The following is a 24,990-nucleotide window of genomic DNA, read 5'->3' as shown; positions in this document are numbered from 1 at the left end:
GTCAAAACCAATGTCAATCTTACTATTTTCTCAGCAAAGCATGTAATTGACTAAAATGTCAAATTTTTACTTCAGAGTTCTGTAACTAACCCTGATAATTCTTAATGCTACAAAAGGCAAAGTAAACATTTTAAAATAAAAACTTTAGGGAAATTAAAATCACAATATATCCGCCTATTTAAACATATGAAAATAATGGTAGCATCAGTTTCTTGATTTGATTTTGATTTTACAAATATTTTATCCTATCCACAAACTCTTAGGTTAAAAGATTATTACAAACTATGTAAAAGTACACAAAATAGTTTTATAATAAGTTCATTACAATTTAGTTTTATTTTGGAATTTTGGTTAAATATCAAAAGTATGCATTTCTATTTTTAAACAAATACCTGGTAAGCAAAGATCTATCATGGTCTTAGACTGATTTTGTTTTAAATATTTTTTTAGAGTTTCATAGTATCCAGGTTGAAGTATATTTCATGTTTTCCACAAATGTAATTAACAACGTTGTACCCCTATGCTTTCAAAGAAAAAAACAACACAGAAACAAAACCCTAGCACTAGAAATGTGCTTCATTTTAATGTCTGAAATAACCGATTGAATCATTATGAATTCTGCTCAAAGGGAAAAGCCTCAACAGTTGGTTAAAAAGAAGAGAGCACAGCTTTGATTACCTCGGTTGACCCTCCGGAGCACTGACAGGTCTGTTTCTCTTGGATGCTGATATAAAACAGGAATTGTTGTTTCTGTTTGATTTGTAGCTGTCCGGGTATGATATTTCACCATGCCTATGATCTGATACTGTTTGATGTGTGGAGCAATTTTGAAGTCCTGACCTTTCTGATATTGCTGCTGAAAGCAACAGTCTGTTGGGGCCAAACTGAGGCTGCAAATAATCTTTAGTAGTTTTAATAACTGCTTTTGCCTGAGATGTCATAAACTCCCTGGAAGAAACAATGCATGGAAGAATACAGTGAATTGATTTATATTCACTTATTAACAACTACCACATAATAACTGGTTTTGTGCTATGTGCTAGACAACATACTACACACTTAGCCATTATTTTGTTTAATCCTTACAATATCCCTGGGAAGTAGGTACTATTTTTATCCCCATTTTCCAGATTTAAGAAATTGTGGCTCTGAGAGGCTATTAATTTGCCCAAGCTCAAATAATTATTTAGTTGGCAGGGAGAAATTGAACCCAAGCGGATCCTAGGACAAAACCCACATTCAGCCTTGGCCAGTGGGCTCAGTGGTTAGAGCGTTGGTCCGCCAACCAAAGTCTCCAGTTAGATTTCTGGTCAAGGGCATGTACCTGGGTTGCAGGTTCCAAACCCAGCCCCCAGTCAGGGTGCATGCAGGAGGCAACCAACACATTGATCTCTCTCTCTCTCTCTCTCTCTCTCTCTCTCTCTCTCTCTCTCCTTCTCTCTGTGTGTCTCTGTCTCTCTCCAACCCCTCCCTGCCTTCTACTTGCTCTAAAAATCAATGGAAGAATATCATCTGGTGAGGATTAAAAAGAAAACACTCATGTTCATAACCATTAAATGTACTTACATACTTAAAGAAGAATGCTGTGTAATCCTTGAAATAATGTAAGTAAAATTTTTAAGTTCTTAGATTAATTACTTAAACACTAGCACTCTGCTAAGTATTAGGAAATACAAACGTTAAAGAGATTTGGTTCCTACCCTTGAGAAAGTTGCAAACTAAACCCTAATAAAAAGAGAATATATGTTAAATAAACTGCTTAAACTCCTGAAGACAAACTTATGTAGGCTGGAATAAAGTTGGGAAAGGCTTCACAGCAGACCTGAGATTAAGGTGACTAACTCATCCTGGTTTGGCACTGAAAGTCACACATCCTGAGGGTTTCAGGTCATACAGCTTATTACCAGAATACTCAGAAAGTTAGGAAAGTAAATGTACTCCAGAAAGGCACAAAGAGAACTAGAAAACATTCATTGCTCTCTAAGATACTCTAGTCACATAAGAACAACTCTAGTAGACTGCCACATTTTTGGCTCAGAAACCTCACCTCTTCTTCTTCCTATAACATTACCATTATTTCCTATCATTATTTCCAATGATTTTAGGAATTGGTCATTTAAAAAAAAATAACCTCTCTTTGTGTTCACATAGTGATGAGGTTTTCTACCACATGCTGGAATTTGACCTAATTTTATAACACAGATTTTATTCTTAACATTCTATGTCAGTATTATTATCTTGTCCTACAAGTCTATGCTACGTCTCTACTGTAAATCTTTCATTATATCTGTAAATAATTCATACGGTATACACAGACTTCAAGTAGTGTCTTCCTCGGTAAGATTTCTATGCTACCCTTGTATATAGGAATATACTTCCTTCCTGTGCACTGATGTCTGCCCTGGTAGACCTGATAGCTGGAATCACTATATCTCATTCATTATTTCCTACCATCTAAAATGCTAGGCCTCTTGGCATTTGTATGTCTTCTTTGGAAAAGTGTCTATTCAGGTCCTCCACCCATTTTTTAATTGGATTGTGTGTCTTCCTTTTGTTGAGTTGTATGAGTGCTACATATATTTTGGAAATTAACCTCTTATCATTGTATCATTGGCAAATATGAACCCATATAGTGGGTTCCCTTTTCTTTTCTTTTTTCTTTTTTAATCCTCACCCACGGATATTTATCCATTGCTTTTTATAGAGAGTGGGAGAGAGAGGGAAAGATAGAGAAAAATATCGATGAGAGAGAAACACATCAATTGGTTGCCTCCTGCACAAGCCCTGACCAGGGCCTGGGCCAGGGAGGAGCCTGCAACCAAGGTACATGGCTTTGACCAGAATCAAACCTGGGACTCTTCGGTCTTCAGGCTGACACTCTATCCACTGAGCCAAACCAATTTGATGCTGGTTTATTTTGCTGTGCAAATAGCTTTATAGTTTGATGTAGTCCCATTTTTGCAGACTGGTGCAGCCACTATGAAAAACAGTGTGGAGTTTCCTCAAAAAAATGAAACTGCCATTTGACCCAGTGATCCCACTTCTAGGAATATATCCTAAGAATCCTGAAACACCAACCAGAAAGAATTAGACACCCTTATATTCACAGCAGCATTATTTACAACAGCTAAGATTTAGAAAGAATGTTGATCAGTACATTAGTGGAATACTATGCAGCTGTAAAAAAGAAGGATCTCTTACCCTTTGAGATAGCATGGAAGGACCTGGAGAGTATTATGCTAAGCTAAATAAGCCAATCAGAGAAAGAAAAATATCACATGATCTCACTTATATGTATAATCTAATGAACAAAAAAACTGACAAATAAAATAGAACCAGTGACATGGAAACATGGAACAGACTGACAAGTCTCAGAGGGAAAGGGGAAGGGGGCAGGAATTGATTAACCAAAAAAATTATATGCATTTATGCATTGCCCATGGACATACACTAGAGGTTGGTGAAGGATTGGGGTGGGTTGGGAACTGGGTGGAGGGGTGCAGTGGAAGAAAAAGGGGACATCTCTAATACTCTCAATAATAAAAACTCAAAAAGTAAAATAAGATGCTAGACCTCAATTTCTTTCAAATATTCCAATTCATCATTGTATTATTTCTTTTACCATTGGTATAAAAGCATTCTTTTTCAGCCTGAAAACTAAATGCCACTATATATTAGGATGACATAAGAACATCAATCACATTACTTCAAAACTATATCTTTTAAAAATTATCTATCAATCACCTATCTGTCTGTCTATATTAGTTTTCTATTGCTGTGCAATGAATTAGCACAAACTTAGTGACTTAAAACAGCACCTGTTCATTACCACACAGTTTTCATGTATCAGAAGTCTGGGCAATGCTTAACTGGACCCTTTGCTCAGGATCTCAAAATGCTGAAATCAAGGTGCTAGCTAGGGCTACAGTTTCATCTGATGCTCAGGGTCTTCTTCCAAGCTTTTTCAGGTTTTGTCAGACTTTAGTTCCTTACTGCTACAGAACTCATAGTGACTATCATCTTTGAAGCCAGTAGGAACTCACTCACCTCTCTGACTCTTCCGACTCTGATCTCTGAATTGTCATTTAAAGGTTGATCTGATTAGGTCAGGCCCATCCAGGATAATCTCCGATTTGGTTAACTAAAAAACACTGATTATGTTCCTTAACCACAACGACAAAAATCTCCTTTGTCGAATCTGAAGGGAGATCATCTATGTGGAGGCTGCTGGAGGAGCAAGGGGTCCCAGCTCCAGACCCCCATCTCAGGGTCCCAGAGCTGGGGAAAGAAATCCCTATGGGCAGTAAGAACTACAGGCTGCAAAAACCAGTATGGATTGGGGCTCAGTGACACAGAGCTGCTGGAGACCAAGCTGTTCCTTTTAAAAGGCTGACACCATAAATTGAACTTACAAGGTCTTGCTTCCTCTGAGCTCCAGCACCAGGGAGAGGCTCTGGGGAATATAGACACATATGAGGAGGAACTGGATTGTCTGGCATCGGGGCAGGAACTTGGGGGCAGCTTTCTCCCAGATGGAGGTGCTCACAGGGATCATTGTTCCTATGCTGGAACCTCTCCAGTTGCAGGGCTGACTGGCAGCCATTTCTGTTTGCTCTGCCCTGCTGATTCCCTAAGACCCAGCCTCATCCAATTTACAACCCCACCCAAGTTGTGTGCAGCAGCTTTTAGATAATAATGGCCTGTCCTTGCTCAGGCTAAAATCTCTCAAACAAGCTGCAGCTGGGTCAGGGAGCCTCAACCCTATCAATAAAAGGCCCAAAACCCAGCACCAGCACCAGCCTACCTTGCTTCATAGCTGGGCCTCATATGGGCACTTCCAAACCCGATGCAAAGAGGAGGAATCTGCAGATCTCTCTGTAGTTCCTGCTGGGTGGCCACAGGAAGTGACTGACTTTGCACCTCCCTGGAGATCCAAGAGCCAGTGTACCCAGTGGTCAGTGTCAGACCATACCAGATTACAACTCTATACATCCATAAGCAACACACTCAAGGGGCAGACTCAGTGAACACCTAAGCCCCACTGAAGCAAGTCCTGCTCCATAGGGATGTCTCCTTCATAGCAGTTCTCCCACTATAGTCAAAGTTGGTCCTCACAGCCAATTGGCCTGGAGGTCAATTCATCCCAGTGACACCAACAGCAATCAAGTCTCAACTATAACAAGACTGTACACAATCCACAAAGGGGTGCACATAGAGTGCCCAGCTCAGGTGACTGGGAGGCTGAGCCACTGGGCCCTATAGAACACCTACTATGCAAGGCCACTCTACCAACTCAAGGGGACAGAGCAACTCTACCCAATACATACAAACAAACAAAATGTGGAGACAAAGAAACATTTCACAAATGAAAGAAATGGAAGAAAGCAAAGTACTGGATATAGAGTTCAAAACCATGGTTATAAGGTTACTAAAGAATCTACTAGAAACCTCCAAATGGAAAAGGACCAGTCAGAAATTAAGCATACACTGACTGAAATAAAGAATAATATACAGGGATTCAACAGTAAAGGATTCTGAGAATCAAATCAATGATTTGCAATATGAGGAAGCAAAAATCACCCAATCAGAAGAGCAAAAAGAAAAAGAATCCAAAAATATAAAGACAGTGTAAGTGTAGGGAGGAGCTATAGGGTCAAGCCTCAGACTGACCTGTGGCAGGGCCACAAACAAGTCCTAACTTGGAGGGCAGAGCCCTCCTAGCATAATTAAGCATGACCCTATAGTCCTCCCTTGTTCCTAGGTAGCTAATGAGCTGTGGGAGGTGCAGCAAGTGCTGCCTAAACAAAGCTTGATAGAGAGTAGGGAATGGCAACAACAGGAAAGAAGCAGATTTGAAATTTGCAAGAACATTGTAAATATGTTGACCACTTCCCTTGTTTTGCTTTGTGTGCTCTGACTATAAAATAAAGCTTCGGCTTACAGGCTGTGTCACTGTGTCCTCATCCAGGCACAAGTGAACCTACATAGCCCCAACTGTATTCTCCTGTCTGTCTTCTTTAATTCTTCACCACTCCTCATCAGGTTCACCCTTGTCTGTGCTGGACGTGGTTCAGTAAGGAGCCTCTGGGACAACTTCAAGCATACCAACATTATGGGGGTGCCAGAAGAAGAGAGAGAGCAAGATATCAAAAACCTATTTGAAGAAATGACAGAAAACTTCCCCTATCTGGTAAAAGAAATAGACTTACAAGTCCAAGAAACACATAGTCCCAAACATGAGGAACCCAAAGGGGACCACACCAGGACATATTATAATTAAAATGCCAAGGGCTAAAGACAAAGAATCTTAAAAGCAGCAAGAGAAAAGCAGTTAGTTACCTACAAAGGAATGCCCATAGGACTGTCAGCTTATTTCTCAACAAAAAGTATGCAGAGCAGAAGGGAGTGGCAAGAAATATTCAAATGATGAGTAGCAAGGATCTACAACCAAGATTACTCTACCCAGCAAAGCTATCATTTAGAATTGAAGGTCAGATAAAGAGCTTCAGACAAGAAAAAGCTAAAGGAGTTCATCACCACCAAACCAGTATTATATGAAATGTTGAAGGGTATTCTTTAAGAAGAGGGAGAATAAAAAGAAAAAGATAAAAAAATATGAACAACAAAATGGCAACAAATACATACCTATCAACAATTCAATCTAAAAATCAAAATAAACAAATAAGAAATCTAATGAACAGAATAAACTGGTGAATAAAATAGAATAGAGGCATGGAAATGAACAAACTGCTGATTCTCAGAGGGAAGGAGGGGATCAGAAAGAGATTAAACAAAGATCTTATATGCATATATGCATTACCTATGGACACAGACAATAGGGTGGCGAAAGCCTGGGGTGGGATGATAACTGGGTTGAGGGGGCAATGGAGGGAAAAAAGAGGGACATCTGTAATACTCTTAACAATAAAGATTAAAATATAAATCTCCTTTGTCATTTAATATAACCTGATCATGGGAGTGACCTGCCATCATATTCACAATCCCACCCACACTCAAGAAGAGAGAATTATACCAGGTATATGCTATATACCAGGGAGTAGGAATCTTGGAGACCATATTAAATTTCTGCATATCATACTAGCCATTTAATTATCCAGGTTTTATGATCCATTTTTTAGATAATGGATAATAAGATTTAGATCAAGATATTTTATTTTCTGAATAATTCTAATTTAATTATTTAAGATTAAAATTTGACATCATCCAAGATATATAAAGGAATGTGCCACAGATACTGATGGGAAAATCCAAAGTAGAACTTGCAAAATGCTTTGAGATTATACATTATTTTAAAGGGGGTTGAGGGAGGCATTCACTTGGATGAAAATATTCTGGTATGTTTTAAAAAAACAAAACAGCTACATTACTGATGAGTTAGTTTACAGTCAGTTATTGAGAAAAAAAAGATGTTTTCTTTTAGCAATTTGAATAATTTATTAGAAATTAGATAATAAAAAAGATCAAAGAACAAATGTGGTTATGTGTGTTTATATGCATATACTGGTAAACTATGTAAATATTTAAGAATTTTATGTGTGCTTAGAGAAAGATGAATTAAAACACCAAAATTTAACCTTGAATCAGTGTGACTAAAAACTATCAATTAAAATTTATCAAGCTTTAGGCAAATAAATCTTTTAGACAACTTCTACATATGATACAATGGATATGATAAATCACAAAATTATAAAAGCATGTTAATAAATTAATTAAGCCTTTACTATTTTCTCAAACAGTATTATACCTCATCTACATGTTGGCTTTCCACTATAACCAAACAGATTATCAGGGACAGATCTTATACATTGTGGAATTTACAAGCCCCTTGATAACCCAGGCTAGTATTTAATTATGCTTTACTCTCTTTGATTTTTACTTAATCTAATTTATAATTTTTGCTTCACAAAGCAATAATCAAGTAAAGATGTGAGGTCTAAAAGTATAAGAAAATATACTCAGGGAGGAATATACAAACAGCAGATAAAATAGATTGTGATTAGATTTAAGGTTATGCCTCTAATTTTGACAGGGGCAATTTTTCTTCTCATTTCCTTGGCTTTAACAGCATTAGTGAATCTCAATGGCTTTTTATAACAATTTGAGGAAAACTCCTAATAAAGTCATACTTGTTGATCTCATCTTCAAGGACTTCTAACCAATTGCTGCTGCTCATTGCTCCCTGTAATATCCCTCAGCTATAACTGCACCTCATTGCTTTCCATTGTTCTTATCTATATGCTTTATTGCCAATGGTGTTCACTCAACAGATCTGTACTCATTACTGTACATCTTTCAGTAAGTAAATATTTAATAAATGTTAACCTGAACTCAGTGCTTATGTTTTCTAGAAACCTCTTTCATAATTGTCTAGTAGAAGAGATAAATGTTAAACAAATAGTCACATATAAATTTACAATTACTGTGAAGGAAAAAGTCCTAGTTACTATAAGGGAGAAATTCAGGGGTTAGGGGTATAGAGAAGGATTTAACAAAACTGTTCAAGCTGGTAAGATACATTAAAGGAGTTAACCCCACCAGATCTAGTCAATCCTTATTCTAAATCATTCTGCCCAGGTCCTGTGTATGAACTGATATACTGATTTACATATTGATATGTTTGCTTTGTGATTTCAGATGATTTCATATCCCATTCTGCAAGAATAAGATCCTTGTTTTACATATTTTACACTTCCACAGGAACTCAACCAGATTGATATGCAGGAATTATTCTTTGATAATTATGACATAGTATAAAAATGCTACTGACAAGAAACAAACACAATTTATGAAATAAAATATGCTAAACCTCAAGCCAAGAGTTATGTCAGGTAATGTTCATTTTATCTCAGTCATTCCCCTGATTTTTCCTTAGATGAAAACAGTCAACTACAATTGAGTATTCATTCTCCTTTTATGCTCATGGAAAGTATCCCCTGATTTTATATGTGAGATAGAGATGTTTTTAATCCTTAATGGTCTAATACTAATAATAGTAATTTCATTTCACTTGCAGGCTAAGTAATCAACTCATGATTCCATTTTGGCCAATGGGACATGAGAGAAGTCTGCTGGGGAAAGTTTTTTGTTTTGTTTGTTTTCCATAATGAAAAAGAGATGTAAATGATCAAACATTGATCTTCTTATTGGACATTGTTGAGTGAACCTGTGATGAGCTATCTTGTGAGTAGGAAGAGTCAAAACCAAGGATCTAGCCAATATTCTGAGGATGGCAGTGGGAAAGATACAAAGAGCCATGTTCTTTAATAACATGCTGAACCACTGAATTTAACCCTAGAATTGCCCTGCCTCTGAAGTTCTTGTTATGTGAGATAATGACTATTCCTCATTTTAAAAGTCAGTTTCAGTTTCCTATTACTTTCTAATGGTAGCTTAACTTATACAATCAACTTTCTAATCATGGTTGCTTTAGATTTAGCTTTATTCAAAATCTACGAATTTTGAATACTTTTATAATGAGTTAAAATATAAACTAATATGGTATTTTCTAAAAATTCTACCTTACTTAATAAGAAATATCTCACTGGAAATGTCAGAATGAGCATAAAATAACATAGAATTTTGTTAATTTTCTTCCTTTCTGAAACAGAAAGCATCTTTGGTGAGTTTAGATTTCTCTGACAGTAATCTGCATGGGGCTAATAATTCTATTCATCAGTAGAAAGTGTGGCTACTTTGACAGAACATAGCTCAATAACAACCATGCAGCTCTAAGTTATCACACAGTTTGGATGTGAATGCAACAGCAGGATAATGACAGTTGCCAAGGATTTGTACTTGCTGTCGCTTCATACCAGTGTTGCCTGTCAAAGTGTCTCTTTTTCTTATACAGAAGCCATAGAATTTTTATGGATAGCAATTACTTACAATATACAATGAAGTACATCAAATCTAACAACCACTCTTTAGCCCGTCATTATTTGGTAGTCTCTTTGTTAAATGTAGTCAACCATTTTCATCTAAATTATTTATTTATACTGTATATTTGACAAGCATATATTTCTTGCTTTATATTCTTACAGAATTTAAACCTTCCTAAAGAGTTAGTTTTTTAATACTGTCATTTTTAAAACTTATCTTTATCCTATTACTATTCTAATGATAATTAAACTCTCTAATTGGAATAAATACAAATAAGAAAATGTAAACATAAAGAAAAATGACCCTAAGTACATTTAAGAAAAAAACATCCCCTTAAAATACCGGAATACAACCAATAAGAGAAATAACCCCACATATGTGTGATGAATGGAAACTTGTATAAAATCTCTGGGGCCATAAAGCACAGAGATTTCATTAAACTTTCCCAAACTTGATGAAATGAATAACCTCTAAAGATATAAATAACATTCTACAACTGTTAGATAAAATGTATTTTAAACATCATAAAAAGTTAATAAAAGTAAATAATTCACACATATTTTCTTTTCTTTTTTTTAAAATATATTTTATTGATTTTTTTACAGAGAGAAAGGGAGAGAGATAGAGAGTTAGAAACATCGATGAGAGAGAAACATTGATCAGCTGCCTCCTGCACACCTCCTACTGGGGATGTGCCCGCAACCAGGGTACATGCCCTTGACCGGAATCGAACCTGGGACCTTTCAGTCCGCAGGCTGACACTCTATCCACTGAGCCAAACCGGTTAGGCATATTTTATTTTCAACACCAGAAGAAACCGTAATTCTAGTTTGGCCTAGAAATGTTGGTAAGGATATCCCAACTGATATGTCAGGACATAAATCAGCCCACCCACAGGAAAAAAAATACACCTGTGTGTGCAAAAGTGCAATGGAATAAAAATAAGGTATATCTGAAATCTAAAACTGGGGGAGGTTATAGATATTATATATCACTTTTCCAGAGGAAATTAAAATTTTAAAACAATTAGTCTTTTGACATTTTTAAAGGAAATAATGTATGAATGTTTAGATCTGTAAAATCTAAAAAAGCATAATTTGTTGGGTAATGGGGGTTGAAAACAATGGGGGTGGTGCCTTGCTTCATTCACTATTGCTGTCTCCCTTTATTTCTTTCTGCTGTCCATTCCATGGAAAGACCTGACAGCTCATCGTTGGAATACTAAAATTAGGTGATATAACCAAGTGTTTATATTTCAAAAAAGACTCTAAGATTCATTTCAATTAAAAATATCTAAAATAACTATAATGACATACAAAGTGAGTGAATGAATTAGGCACAGTTAGTCTCCTTGAAAGCAAGATTAAAAGGATGTAATGACCCCGGCCAGCATTGCTCAGTGGTTTAGTGTCAACTTATGAACCAGGAGGTCGCAGTTCAACCCTGACCAGGTTGTGGGCTGGATCCCCAGTGTAGGGCATGCAGGAGGCAGCTGACCAATGATTTTCTCTTATCATTGATGTTTCTATCTCTCTCTCTCTCCCTCTCCCTTCCTGTCTGAAATCAATAAAAATATATTTTAAAAAAGTAGGATTCAATGGATAAAAATCTAGGAAATTGCATGATCATCAGCTAAAAATCATTAAAACAAAATATTTTATATGTGAGATAGAGATGTTTTTAACAACATTCTCTTTATTTTTATTTATTTTTCATATATTTTTATTGATTTCAAAGAGGAAGGGAGAGGGAAAGAGAGAGAGAAACATCAATGACAACAGAGAATCATTGATCAGCTACCTCCTACAAGCCCTCTGCTAGGGATTGAGCCCACAACCTGGGTATGTGCCCTGACTGGAATCAAACTGTGACCTCCTGGCTCATAGGTCGATGTTCAACCACTGAACCACACCAATCAGGCCATTCTCTTAATTTTAAAATGCTATTTTATTTGAAAATCTTCCACGCATCATTTGGAGACATTTTCTATAAATACTAGTAGCCCGGTGCACAAAATTCATGAACATTAAAAGGGGATTAATTAGAGGAAATATTTTAATATTGCGATTTGCCCTTTCTCTAGAATAGAAGTGTCAGAGATGAAAGAAAATTAGTAAAATGTATATGAAAATCTTCCTCCTGTCAGAGTCTGGGGCGCACCACAGAACCCAGAGTCAAGTCCCCGCCCAACCACGTGAGCCTCAAAATTGCACGAAACCCAGACCCGGCCAGCCCCCCGCATTGGGCTAGATCCAGACCCGGCCAGTCCCACCCTTGTCAAGCCCTGCTGGGAGGGGGCGCAGCCTCAGGTCCCCTGGCCTGGCGCTGGGCGGGGGGTGCAGCCTGAGGTCCCCCAGCCCGGGCCAGGGCGGGGGGCACACTTTGAGGTCCCCTGTCAAGCCCTGCCTGGTGGGGGATGCTACCAGAGATCCCCTGTCAAGCCCTGCTGGGTGGGGGGTGTGGCCTGAGGTCCCCAAGCCCAGCACCGGGAAGGGAGCGAAGCCTCAGGTCCCTCATCAAGCCCCACTGGGAAGGAGGTACAGCTTCAGGTCCCCCGTCAAGCTCTGCCGGGTGGGGGGCATGGCCTGAGGTCCCCTCTCAGGCCCCACGGGGGCGGTGGGGCGCAGCCTCTCAGGTCCCTGCTGATTGCTTGTTAAGGCTCATTACGGGAACTCGGCCTCCACTGTGGGTGCAGCCACCTTGTGTTACGGAAACCCCGCCTCTGCTGTGGGCGCAGCCATCTTGTACTATGGAAACCCCCTGGCCTCTGCTGTGGGCGCCGTCATCTTTGTGGTGGAGTGATGTTCAATTTGCATATTCCCTCTTTATTATATAGTATGACACAATTGTCCTTAGATACCTGTGACCAATAATGACCAATAATGTATTCCATTTGTGTCACCTGGGATACATTAGACTACAGCTGGGTAGGAAAAGTTTCCCATTGTGCTGCTTTCCTGGAAGTTGCCACAGGAATGAGGCTAGACTTGTCTAGTCATCCGCCCTCTTAGTGGTAAGTCAGGAAATGGCAAGATCAAACCTTTGGCACAGTATGTCAAACTCATTTATTGTGTTGATGATTAGTTTTCTTGGGGGAAGGATCCTGGCACAGTAGTTTTCACTCTGTTACAAATAAATGTAGCAGAGAGTGATAGAGGAAAAAGAATGAAAGAATACAAGAAAGAGAAAAGAAGAGTGGATGATATAAATATAATAAAGAGTAAAGTAATAGCATCAGAAAATATGAAAATAAAGTGACTGATTACTGTATGGTTGCAATGAATGAACTTAATATATGTGGGCATATTTTATAAATTGTACAATGTGTTAGTGAAGAAAAGAACAATCTCTGTGATATAAGTAAAGGGATAATAAATTGACTATATTTTAATAATTATTCCTCATGAAAAGATCACAGAGATAATGAAAGGAAGGTGGCAAAGAAAACAAAATGAGACAAGAGCCCGGCCGGTGTGGCTCAGTGGTTGAACATTGACCTATGAACCAGGTGGTCACGGTTGATTCCCAGTCAGGGTACATGCCCAGGTTGCAGGCTTAATTCCCAGTGTGGGGCATGCAGGAGGCAGCTGATCAATAATTCTCTCTCATCATTGATGTTTCTACCTCTCTCCTCTCTCTTCCTCTCTGAAATCAATAAAAAATATATATTTTAAAAAAAGATGAGGCAAGAAAAGTTTTGACCTCAATTAGGGGGAAAATGTCTTTACTCATAGAGAAAATTGCCTCTCTCTGATAATCATATTAGTACAAACAGATCTTAGATTACCATTAGCCTTTATGAACTTGATCCTTTTCAGGTTGAAATTCGTTATTTTCTTTTTTATGAAAAAAGACCTCTGGGCATAGTCCTTGACTTTCCATTTGATTGCTGAGAAGAGAGTTATTTACTTCACTTTCTAGGTAACAGGCAATAGTGACAGAAAAGAAGTTTGGATTCAGACAAAGAAGTAGAAGCACTGTGTAAATTATCTCATATATGCAAATATTCCTCACAGCTCAGAGAAATAAGGCAAAACAAAATTAGTTGAAAGTATAGATTTCATTTTCATCTAAACTTAGTGACAAAACACAAAAACAATCAAACCATTCTAAGATACATATATGATCTAGCATTTCTATAAGATTAACATAACCTTAGTTTATGAACATTTTCTTTAATGCTCTTATAGCTCACGTTTTCCGTTTAACATAAAGACTATTTCATCACAGTTAGCCAACCCATAGTTTATCAATACCTGACAGACACTTTTTTGCTCTTTAACTTTCTAATAGAGAAAAACAAAGGCAAAATACTTTTGTCTCCTCTGCTTTATATTTCCGGGAAGTGTGGTAGAATATATAGTAATAGTTAAGAGCTCTGGCTGTGGACTTAGATCGGTATGGATTCAAGTAGAGAAGGACCTTCTCTACTTACCAGCTGTGTAATCTTGGCTAAGTTAACTAACTTGTCTAGGTCTTTGTTTCCTCACAGGTAAAATGGAGATGTTTAAAATATTATCTGTCTTACATTCCTCCCAGGGTTGTTTTGAGAACTAAATAGGTATAATTCAACTTAACTAGCACATAGTAAATCTTATCTTCTCTGCCATTATTGTTATTATCATTATGCTACCTGTCCTAGTCCGACTCCTATGATAATATGTGTTGTTAATTGCATCAACTATCTTTTACTTCCCACAAAACAGAAAAAACTTGAAGGACTTTAACCCAGGCAACAATCTTCATAGCCCATCACATCTCTAACTTATTATTGACATCATAATCTCCACCAAATCTTGAGCATTTACAAAGACAACACTCTAGAAGTACTTTTTACCCCCTTCAGAATTCAGTTTAAGCTGCTGAAATAATATTCTTACCTTGGTAAATAATTTGAACTATATTTGTCAACGGAGTGAAAGCTATCCCCATTGAAAGTGCCTTCAGAGTTGCTTTGCTGTGATTCCTTCATGGCTTTAGTCAAGGATGATGAAGAAGACTGAGAAAGTGCTGTTCTGTGATCTTCTGTTTCTATTTTTGCCATTTTCAGCTAAGAATAAGGAAGAACATTAATCAATTTAAAATGTAAAATCCTCCGGGGTTATAAATTGAGGCTGGGCATTAATCACAATTTACTTCTCATTATGTTCTAGACTATGCAACAGTTGCTAAATGTGAAATCTGGTTAGGAATGAACAGAGATGAGAACCCAAGAAAGACAAAATTATAGATCTAAGTCATTTGGTATAATCCTACTTAAGAAAAAAATGATAATTGGTTGCAAAGTATTTTAATTTTTGTTTGTTAGAAAATCGCTTATTATACAAACAAACTTAACACGAGGAATATGTTACTGAAAAGTGCAGTACAACACATTTTTTTGTCTGTCTTCATCCTTTCCTCTTTGAAAGCTACCTTCCTCCTGATTCTCATGGAACTGTATATTACGTAGCTTTGCTTCCCAAGCAGAGGAGTGTGTCCAAGGCTGGTCAAAGTGCCTTCTCCAGAAACAGCAATTGCTACCTCAGAGTCTCAATGAAGAAAACAAAGTAGTGCTCTGTTCTCTTGGAATGCTAGCTTTAAGAACAATATATGAAGCCAAAGCAGATGAAAACAAAAGTGAGAGATGGAGAGAGAATAAGAAGTGAGAGAGATTCCTGATGACATTTAAATCCCTAAAAACAACCACATCTCTTGAGTTTACTGTGTATGTAAGCCAAAAATTTTTTTTCTTAAGCTAGAGATTGGGATTCTCTTATTTGCAACCTAGAAATCTTAAGTAACACACACCACAGACAACCTAAAATTTCTTAAGACCAAAACAATATGCCCATAAGAAATGATACCAAAGAAAGTTATAGGTTCCTTTTCGAGGTATAGTCAGCCACTCACAATGCTGATAAACATGGCTACACAATCTCATCTCTGGAGTCCCAAAGTTACATGACATACCACTACTAAGGGAAGGAAATAACTTGTAAGGTAATAAAATATATACTTCTACCTTTTAACCGTTATTCTGAGATAAAAGCATCCATTCATCCACAGATCATTTATTGAGCACCTACAATGTAGTTGGCTTGTTCAGGCACTTAGAATTTTTTAGTGAACAAAGCAAAAAAAAAAGTCCCCTTTTGGAACTTACATTCTAGGGTAGGCAGATGGTAAGTAATAGATACAAGAAATAAATAAGTTGTCAAGATATTAGGTGATAAATGCTATGGAAAAAAATTGATCAAGGAAGGTAGACTGGGAGTATGGGGGTGGAGGGAATTGCAATTTTAAATAGGTTTGTTAGCATAGGCCCAATTGAGGTGGTAATATCTACACAAAGACATAAAAGAGGTAAGGAGTTAGCCTTACAATATCCAGGAGTGAGAAGGCCCTAAGGTAAGTATATCCTGCAGGTGTGAGGAGTAGGGAGAATGGATGAATAAGAGAGAATGTAGTTGGGATGAGGGTAGAAAGGCCACGGAGGGGGTAGAGATAACATGAGTCCTTGCCAGACACTGTTAGAATTTTGAGTGAATTAGAGAGCCCATGGTGTGTTCGGAGCAGGAGAGTAATATAAAATGTTTTTAAAAAGATAATTTTGGCTGCTTTGTTAAGAACACATCAAATATATCAAAATAACTGCATTTCAATGTCATGATTTGTCCATAAATTAACATGTTGTAATATTTGTATAAATTCTTTGTGGTAGAGACTGCCAACTGGCTGCCAATATCCATTCCTTCCTTCTTCTATGATACTGGAATCCTTGATTTTTAACTGAGGCATATCTGGCTGCCCAAAATAAAGACTATTTTCTGGTCTTCCTTGCAGCCAGGTAGGGGCATATGAACAAGTCTGGCCAATGAAATATTAGTGGACATGATCCATGCAAAGTGTTTGCTTTTCTTTTCCCTCATTTCTGCTACCTAGAATGAAGATATGAAGGTGGGCACTAGATGGTCATCTTTAATTTTGATATGATGCTGGGAATGAAAGCCATGCCCCAAGGAGGACAGAAGGAGTCTGAATCTCTAACAACAGAGAGCACTATATGAACCCTGGACTACCTACCTTCAGATTTTTACATGAGAAATCAACTTGTGACTTACTCAAAACAACGTTAATTTGGATCTTTGTTGTGTGCAGTCAAACCTAATCCCTTGAACTACGTTGCTTTCAAGAATCTAAAATATATGGTATTGGCTTGGAGCAAGGAAATTGGATGAACACTAGGATGCTTAGGAATTGAAATTTAATGAGAGTTCAGTAATTTGGGGCTTTGGGGTTTACCAAGATTCCACAATCAAATGAGCTAATACCTTAAAGTAAATCAGTCTCTCTCTCTCTCTCTCTCTCTCTCTCTCTCAATATTCTGTTTCTGTGTAGAACCCTAATATTCCCCTTTCAAAGATCATGTCAGCCTATAAAGGGGAGCTAAGAACTGGAGCCATAAAGACTTTCCTTAAGCACAGACCCGTAGAGCCAGTCAGATGATGGATGCAAAGGGATCATCAGTGACGATGTGGGTCAGCAAGAACCTATAGCAACCCTAGCAACACTAACAACACCAGCAGCATCAACAGACACACCGACCACTGCCAGGGCTCTTCCTCATTTGGATGCAGGCATCTGGAGGATTTCCCGTTTGAACTGTGATTAACTCCTATAGTTCTTAGATAATTTACAAGACACTGGGACCTCAAAGACTATGATGCTAGACTTGCTGCTAAAGAACTATATTTATACTCACACAGATAATGGAGGCTTACAGACCTACAGCATGTAAGAAAAAAAATGTCTTTCTCTGCCACTTACTAGTTATTTAACCTTGGGTATTATAACCTTTCTGAGCTTCAGTTCTTTCATCTGTAAAATTGGTTTATCCTCATGGTTATGAGGATTAAATAAACTGGTGAACATGAAAGCATTTGGTACAGTGTTTGGCACATGGTAGATATTGAAAAACTATTAGATGAATCTGAATCTATATCAAAATAAGACAACTTTCATAGATAAGTTCTCTCTACATAGTTTAATAAGAGAAGTACTTTTCTCTACCCAGCACTGCTCTGGTATTCCAACTGGAGACCATAAGGCTGTTGGCCTTCACACTCTCTCTTCCTTTCAAGCTTCTCACAATAGGAGGTCTGAGGTTCTCTTCTCAGGCTTCCAAAACAACCACTGCCTGTTCAATTCTTTCATAGGTCATGTCCTTCCTAATTGGGGAATGCTTATAAGTGAAAAATCTAGCTCTGTATAGCAAGGCAAAATTATATGATTAGAGAGTAAATCACCTTAAAGAGCGAAATCCCTTGAATGTCCTGGTGTGTTTATTATAGAATCCAATTATTTAAAATCCAAAAATAAAATTTTCTCAGAACTATTCAAAGATATCTCTTGATATAGAGCAATAGTTTTAATTTTCACTTATGAATGACAACAACCCTAATCGTCACTAAAGGAGGTAATCATTTTAGTGATGGGTATAGTTTTTTGGTTTTTGTTTTCTTTTTTCATGTAAAACGGTTTTAGGATGCATTTAGGCGAAACGATCTACATAAGTGTGAAATAATTACCATAATTAAATGCAGTATTTCTTCTATAATATTACCATAAAAACATTGTCATCTTCACTAAAAGTAGAACATGTTAACAGGTTAAGCAGAATATGCAGAATACAATACGTTTCCAGATAATATTCCTGCACATTACTAATTAAATGAGAACTACTGTTAAATAGAAATTAAAGAAATAAAAAGTGTTAATTTTAACTTGACTGACACTAAATACTATGATACTCTAGCAGAGTACAGAAAAAGGCACTGCCTGGTGCTTTATTAACTCATGCATAGTCTATTCACTACCACAGTGGAAAAACACTGTTTTTCTTTACTTCCCTTCTCTTAATAATTTACATGAAGATAAGCTCTCCTCTCATGGCCATGCCTAGATCTGCTCTTTCACCCTTTTTTTAAAAAGGCATTCAAGTACACAGTGGTTAGGAGCCTGGACTCTGGAGCCACCATGTTCCTGTCCACTTACTAGCTGTGACACTTGGACAAGTCACATAGTCTCTTTGTGCATTAGTTTCTTCATCTGTATAAAGGGGTTAACAAGAATAGCTCCTTCATAAAGTTGAGGTGCTAAGCACACAGTGGGTACCAGGTGTCAGCTATTGAAGAAGAGAGGCTTGATAGACTTCAAGTTGGGGCACTAAGTACCAATAACAACCAGGACCTGGAGACTTTCCAAGGGGCATGCACATGTGGACAGTTTAAAGCAAGTCAATTTCCAATTTCCAAGTCAATTTTCAATATATATATAGGCAAGGATCCTAAAATGCATCTGTCCAAGAAGCTGCCTGTACCGACTAGAGTTTGCCCTTGTAAAGTATCTATTTTGTCAGTTTATAACAGAGAGAAAATTTTAAGTGCCCTCTTCAAGCTATACCATTAATATATACATTTACAATAAAATTTACTTGGTACTTGGTAACTGGTTAATGAATATCAAAAAATGATAATATATTCATGGGGCTTTGAATAACTGTGTACTAAAACAATTATAATAAAAATTCAATCCTGAGGAAATTTTTCAATACTTACAATCTTATGGTCACAGGGCATTTAAAAATGTATAGTTACTGTATGATAGAATGGCCTATATAAGACTTTCAAGCATAAAATATACAATTCAATGGAAGAAATGTAGAAATATAAGTTTAAAAATAAAAGAATGTACAATTTCCAACTATTAAAGAACTTGCTAATGTTTTATTTTTCCTATTAAAATTTCAATGATAAAGATTTTTGCAAAATATATACCCGAGAAAGGAAGATGGTGGCATAGATAAACACCGCCACAACCACATCAAAATTACAACTAAAATACAGAACAACCATCATCCAGAACCACTGGAAAGCTGGCTGAATGGAAGTCCTACAACTAGAGAAGAAGAAAGCACACTCAGACTGGTAGGAGGTATGGAGGTGCGTAACGGGCTGGTCTGGCACCCACATGGGCTGCTTTTTTAATTTTTTAATCAGGAGGGGGATCATCTCTGTGAAGGCTGCCAAAGGAGGAGCAAGGGGTTCCAGCCCCACACCAGACCCCCAGCCCATGGTCCCAGAGCTGGGGAAAGAAGTCCCTACAGGCACTAAGAACTAAAGGCTGTAAAAACCAGTGCAGATTGGGGCTCAGTGACACAGAGGCTGCTGGAGACCTCTTAAAAGGCTGGCACCATGAACTGAACTTACAAGGTCCCACTTCCTCTGAGCTCCAACACCAGTGCAAGGCTCTGGGGAACATAGACACATATGAGGAGGAACTGGATTGTCTGGCATCAGGGCAGGAACTTGGGGGCAGCTTTCTCCCAGATGGAGGTGCTCGCAGGGATCATTATTCCTATGCTGAGACCTCCCCAGTCTCAGGGCTGACTGGCAGCTATTTCTGTTTGCTCTGCCTTGCAATTCCCTAAGACCGTGGTCGGCAAACTGTGACTCGTGAGCTACATGCGGCTCTTTGGCCCCTTGAGTGTGGCTCTTCCTAAGCCTTAGGAGTACCCTAATTAAGTTAATAACAATGTACCTACCTATATAGTTTAAGTTTAAAAAATTTGGCTCTCAAAAGAAATTTCAATCATTGTACTGTTGATATTTGGCTCTGTTGACTAATGAGTTTGCCGACCACTGCCCTAAGATCCTGCCTCATCCAATTTACAACTTCACTCAAGCTGTGTGCTGCAGCTTTTGTGTATGAATGGCTTGTCCTTGCTCAGGCTAAAATCTCTCAAACAAGCTGCAGCTGGGTCAGGGAGCCCCAAACCTATCAATAAAAGGCCCAAGACGCCGCACCAGTACCACCCTGCCTTGCTTCACAGCTGGGCCTCATCTGGGCACATCCAAACCCTATACAAAGAGGAGGAATCTTCAGATCTCTCTGTAGCTCCTGTTGGGTGGGCACAGGCAGTGGCTGGCTTTGCACCTCCTGTGGGCACAGGGGAGCATGTCTCCTGCCATCAACTCAAGAATCTAGTGCTCCATGGACAGAATGAGAGAAAGAGAGTGAGAGAGAAAGAGAGGAAGAACATGCTTTTTAATTTAGGGGTAGATAATGCCTTGCTAGCCCCTGATTGGTCCTTTCAAAAAATTCTGCCATAATAACATTCTTGGGATTGATAATATGCCTTACTGTCTTGTGATTGTTTATCTGCAAGCTGCCTGTCTTAGCAACATTCATACATTTTAAAGCCCATGTCTTTCCCGCACCCTTCCTTCCTTGCCCAGTTGGGTTGCCTTAGTAACTCTGACTAGCTGGTTTCCAGGTTCTACTTCCTCCCCACTTTTATGGTCCCAATTCCTGACTACCTATCTTCCTTCTGTCTCCTCACTATCATCTATCTATTAATCAAATATTTATTTACAATTATTTCCAGACTTTAAAAAAGACAATGTTGTTTGGATTCAAATGTTGAACAAGACAATATGGTTCCTCCACTAGCTGAATTTTCAATATAATCAATGTAAAAACAAGTTTAATTAGTCTTATGAAAACCAATTTGAATGATGATAACGAGTTATTATGGAAATGCCCATAGTAATATTAGAAAAAAAAGCATAAAAAATCCTTATAATCTCCTATCCTTGGAGTTAGCCACTATTATAATTTGTGAATGTGTGTTTCAGACTTTCACCTATGACTTTATAGAGATATAGTCTTTTCTTTAAATGAAAGTGTGACCATATTAAGTATATAGCTTATAGTATACAGCTGTGTTCACTTAATGATAATATCCTCACATTATTAAATATTTGTTGAGAACATATTTTTTATTATTTGTTTTTACCATCCTAGCTAGTTGTTCCAAATGTTTCTAAATGTGATTAAAGCTGGGGTACTGTTAGGGTAGGCAGCTAGGAGTTAACAAAAGAGAAAGTAGCTAGACTGGAAGAGCCTGATTGAGTCTGTAAGTTATGGCTTCAGACACCCTAAAGGAAAGCCACATCCTCTGCCATAGGGGATTTAATCCCCACTCCCCAGATGATCAACTTTCCAACAGAGGGTAGAGGGGGTGCATAACTAGCCTTTAGGAGGGATAAGGAAAATTCCCTGACTAGGCACTTGAGCAGTAGGAGCCAAGATGGGGACCATAAGGTGAGAATTCTAGACTGGGAAAGGGATTGGCTTGGATAGGGGAGAGCCCAGCACAAGCCCACCATGAGCCAGGAAAGAGACTGGTTAGTTTGAAAGAAAGCTTACCCCTTCCCTAGCCCAAGGTAATGAAACCCTAACAAAGCATTTGTGTTTCATGTTCTCTCTCCATAGCAGCCCTGTGGGTCCAAGTGCCACTCCACAGGCCTGGGTGGAGCAGTGCAGCTCCAGCCAAAGCACAGCTGAGAGCAGAGACTATGCTGGACTACCAGAGCTCTTAAGTTTGGGATCTTGACCCTCCTGATGGGCACTCAGGCTCACCAGGCCCAGGACTTCTTCCATGGCAGATGGAGCTGAGCCACTGAGACACCAGGAACCTAGCACAGTCCTTTGTGTTTTGCTCCAGCTCCATTAAATCTTAACAAGGCACCTAATCCTCCTAGCTGTGGGTCCCCAAGGTGCTATTTTGGCAGCTCCACGAAAGAGCTCTGTTTCCACACTGGCAGCAGTTCTTGTACACACCTTTGACAAACAATTGAATAGTTCAATTCCCAGATCAAAATGTATGAATACTTTTATTTTAAGTATTGATGATGATGTGTATTTCAAAATTGAATAGATTTTTAGAAATGTACTAAGTCCTAAAACTACCAGAAATAGTATATGAAATCTCATCTAACAGCACCCATCACTAAAATAAAATATTATTCTTAACCTTACTAATTTTAGAATGATTCTCTGATAGTAAAATTTTAATTTTTCAAAAAAATTGTTTAAGTTTTTAATCATATCAATATTCAGGGAGGAATATTAAGGGATAATCAGTGATATTTTATGGACTATAAATTATTTAGTATTACTTATAAAATCATTTAATTAAAAAAAGAAATTCCTGCAATATAGAATATATATGTTGAACTTCTAAATATTTTAAACATAACCAAGTTCAAAATACCTAATTAGCCCAATGCTACCTTTCCCACATACTTATGAGAAGATATCCAATTATCTTGAAAAAGGCAATTAAAGTTACTATTAATAATCTTAATACTAGGACATGTTATAATTTATTTGATAATTACATTTCCCACAATGATACTGTCAACATAAACTGTGAAACTGTAGCTCCATCTTGTTTACAAGTATCAGAGACAATATGCTCACTATTCTGTTGTACTTAAATGTTGCATTGCAGTTTTTCTTAACAGGTAATACGTGACACGAAACATGTCTGATTGTATGCTTCATGATTTCCATTCTAATGTTTAACATTAAGAAATTATATTTATGTATTAAAGATGTCAGAAAACAATTTTAAAAAATTAAGCTAAGAAAAATAATAGCACCATGTCTTTCATTTTAAATACAAAATCTAAATCTTTTGTTCATATATGGTTAAAGAGCCATCTGTAAACAGAAATGCAAACTATTTACATTTTCTGATTTATGTAGCTAGCATTAAGTATTTTGCCTGTGTTTGCTTTATATTTTCTGAAATTTATTATGAATCAAAATATTGTCATTAAAATCAGAAAAATCAAGAGATACCTTTCAAGATTGACTCATGAGTTTTAAAAATTCATTATTTCTATTCTTTATTCTGATTTGTATAACAAGGAAAAGTAAAATGTAATTTTTTTTATTTTAAAAACATACTACAGAAAAAGATACCTTCTAAGCCAAGCTGAAGTTTACATTATTTATTGCTATTTTTATTCAAAACTATGCATTAGAATAAATATGTTTCTAAACACCAAGTTGAAAAGATGCTCTGAATCTTAGACAACATAAATACTAGGCAGTAGGTGGTTGCCATAGTAGCAAGTAAATAGGAGCATTAAAATACATGTAATTTTTCAATTGCATACACTTTTTTCATAAATATGCATATTTTATAGGTAAAGGATTACTCAACTCCTGCTTTAGTTCCCCTTTTAGAGAAAGAAAAACACCCAACTCTTTAGAAATAAAATATTAGTGCCCTGGCCGGTGTGACTCAGTTGGCTAGAGTGTTCTCCCATGCACCGAAAGGTTGAGGGTTCGATTCCCAGTCAGGGAACATACCCAGGTTGCAGGTTGGATCCCTGGTCTGCATGTTGGGATGCAACTGATTGATGTTTCTTTCTCTATCCCTCCCCTTCATCTCTCTCTCTCTAAAGTCAATAAAAATATATCCTCGGGTAGGATTAAAAAAAAGAAGATTATCATAGAAATGGAAAGGCTCAAAAAAGTTTTAAATACTCAATAAAAGATCTTAAGGTTTTCATGTCAATTTTCCAAAATGAAGACAGTAAAAAAAAAGAAAACTTTCATTCTATATTACTTTAATGGTAAGTTCTTTAGTAAGGGTAAAAACGAATAAACAACGCCCACCCCCAGCATTAAATTCCCTTTTATTTTGCAAAGTTTATTATCCATATGGATTGAATGTAGCACTTGACCATGGAAAGCTGAAAGCCCTCTTAATCACAAAGAAGCCCAATAAATTTAATGCTAACCACGAGCTACTATTTGAATAAATGATCTGAAAAATCATTGTACCAGTTTGCTAAATGTGGAATTCAAAGAGTACTTTCTCCCCTCCCTTTATTAAAATACAATCTTCTTATTTACAGGTATCCTAGAAGCCACAGATACATATTGATCAAGTAATCTGAATTTTATACATACAACTTAAGAGGGCTTAACATCTATACTAATTAAAGGGTAATATGCTAATTAGACCGGATAGACAGGACGTCTTCTGGATGTCCTTCTGGACAAAGCCACGGTGGCGGGGGCCAAGGCAGAGGTGGTTAGGGGCGATCAGGCAGGCAGGGGATCAATTAGGGGCACCAGGCAGGCAGGCAGAAGCAGTTAGGGGCAATCAGGCAAGGCAGGGGCGGCGGTTAGGGGCAATCAGGCAGGCAGGCAGTGGCGGTTAGGGGCAATCAGGCAGGCAGGCAG

At 37.6% G+C, this 24,990-nt stretch overlaps 1 protein-coding gene across 1 annotated transcript in view; it reads right to left on the bottom strand.

The window, feature by feature from the left end:
- The window catches only part of DCDC1 (doublecortin domain containing 1), an 84,296-nt gene that overhangs the window by 48,683 nt on the left and 10,623 nt on the right, over positions 1-24,990 (bottom strand). Inside the window, exons 2-3 of the mRNA XM_005873096.2 lie at positions 14,781-14,950; positions 679-948 (exon numbers count right to left, since the gene is read on the bottom strand). Coding sequence (XP_005873158.1) covers positions 679-948; positions 14,781-14,944 — 434 coding nt within the window. The 5' untranslated portion in view covers positions 14,945-14,950. The remainder of the gene's footprint in view (positions 1-678; positions 949-14,780; positions 14,951-24,990) is intronic.

Source organism: Myotis brandtii, unplaced genomic scaffold, assembly GCF_000412655.1.
Source record: "Myotis brandtii unplaced genomic scaffold, ASM41265v1 scaffold399, whole genome shotgun sequence".
Taxonomy (NCBI): Eukaryota; Metazoa; Chordata; class Mammalia; order Chiroptera; family Vespertilionidae; genus Myotis; species Myotis brandtii.
The sequence above is the reverse complement of the archived record's forward strand: the minus strand, read 5'-3'. Positions and strand labels throughout refer to the sequence as shown.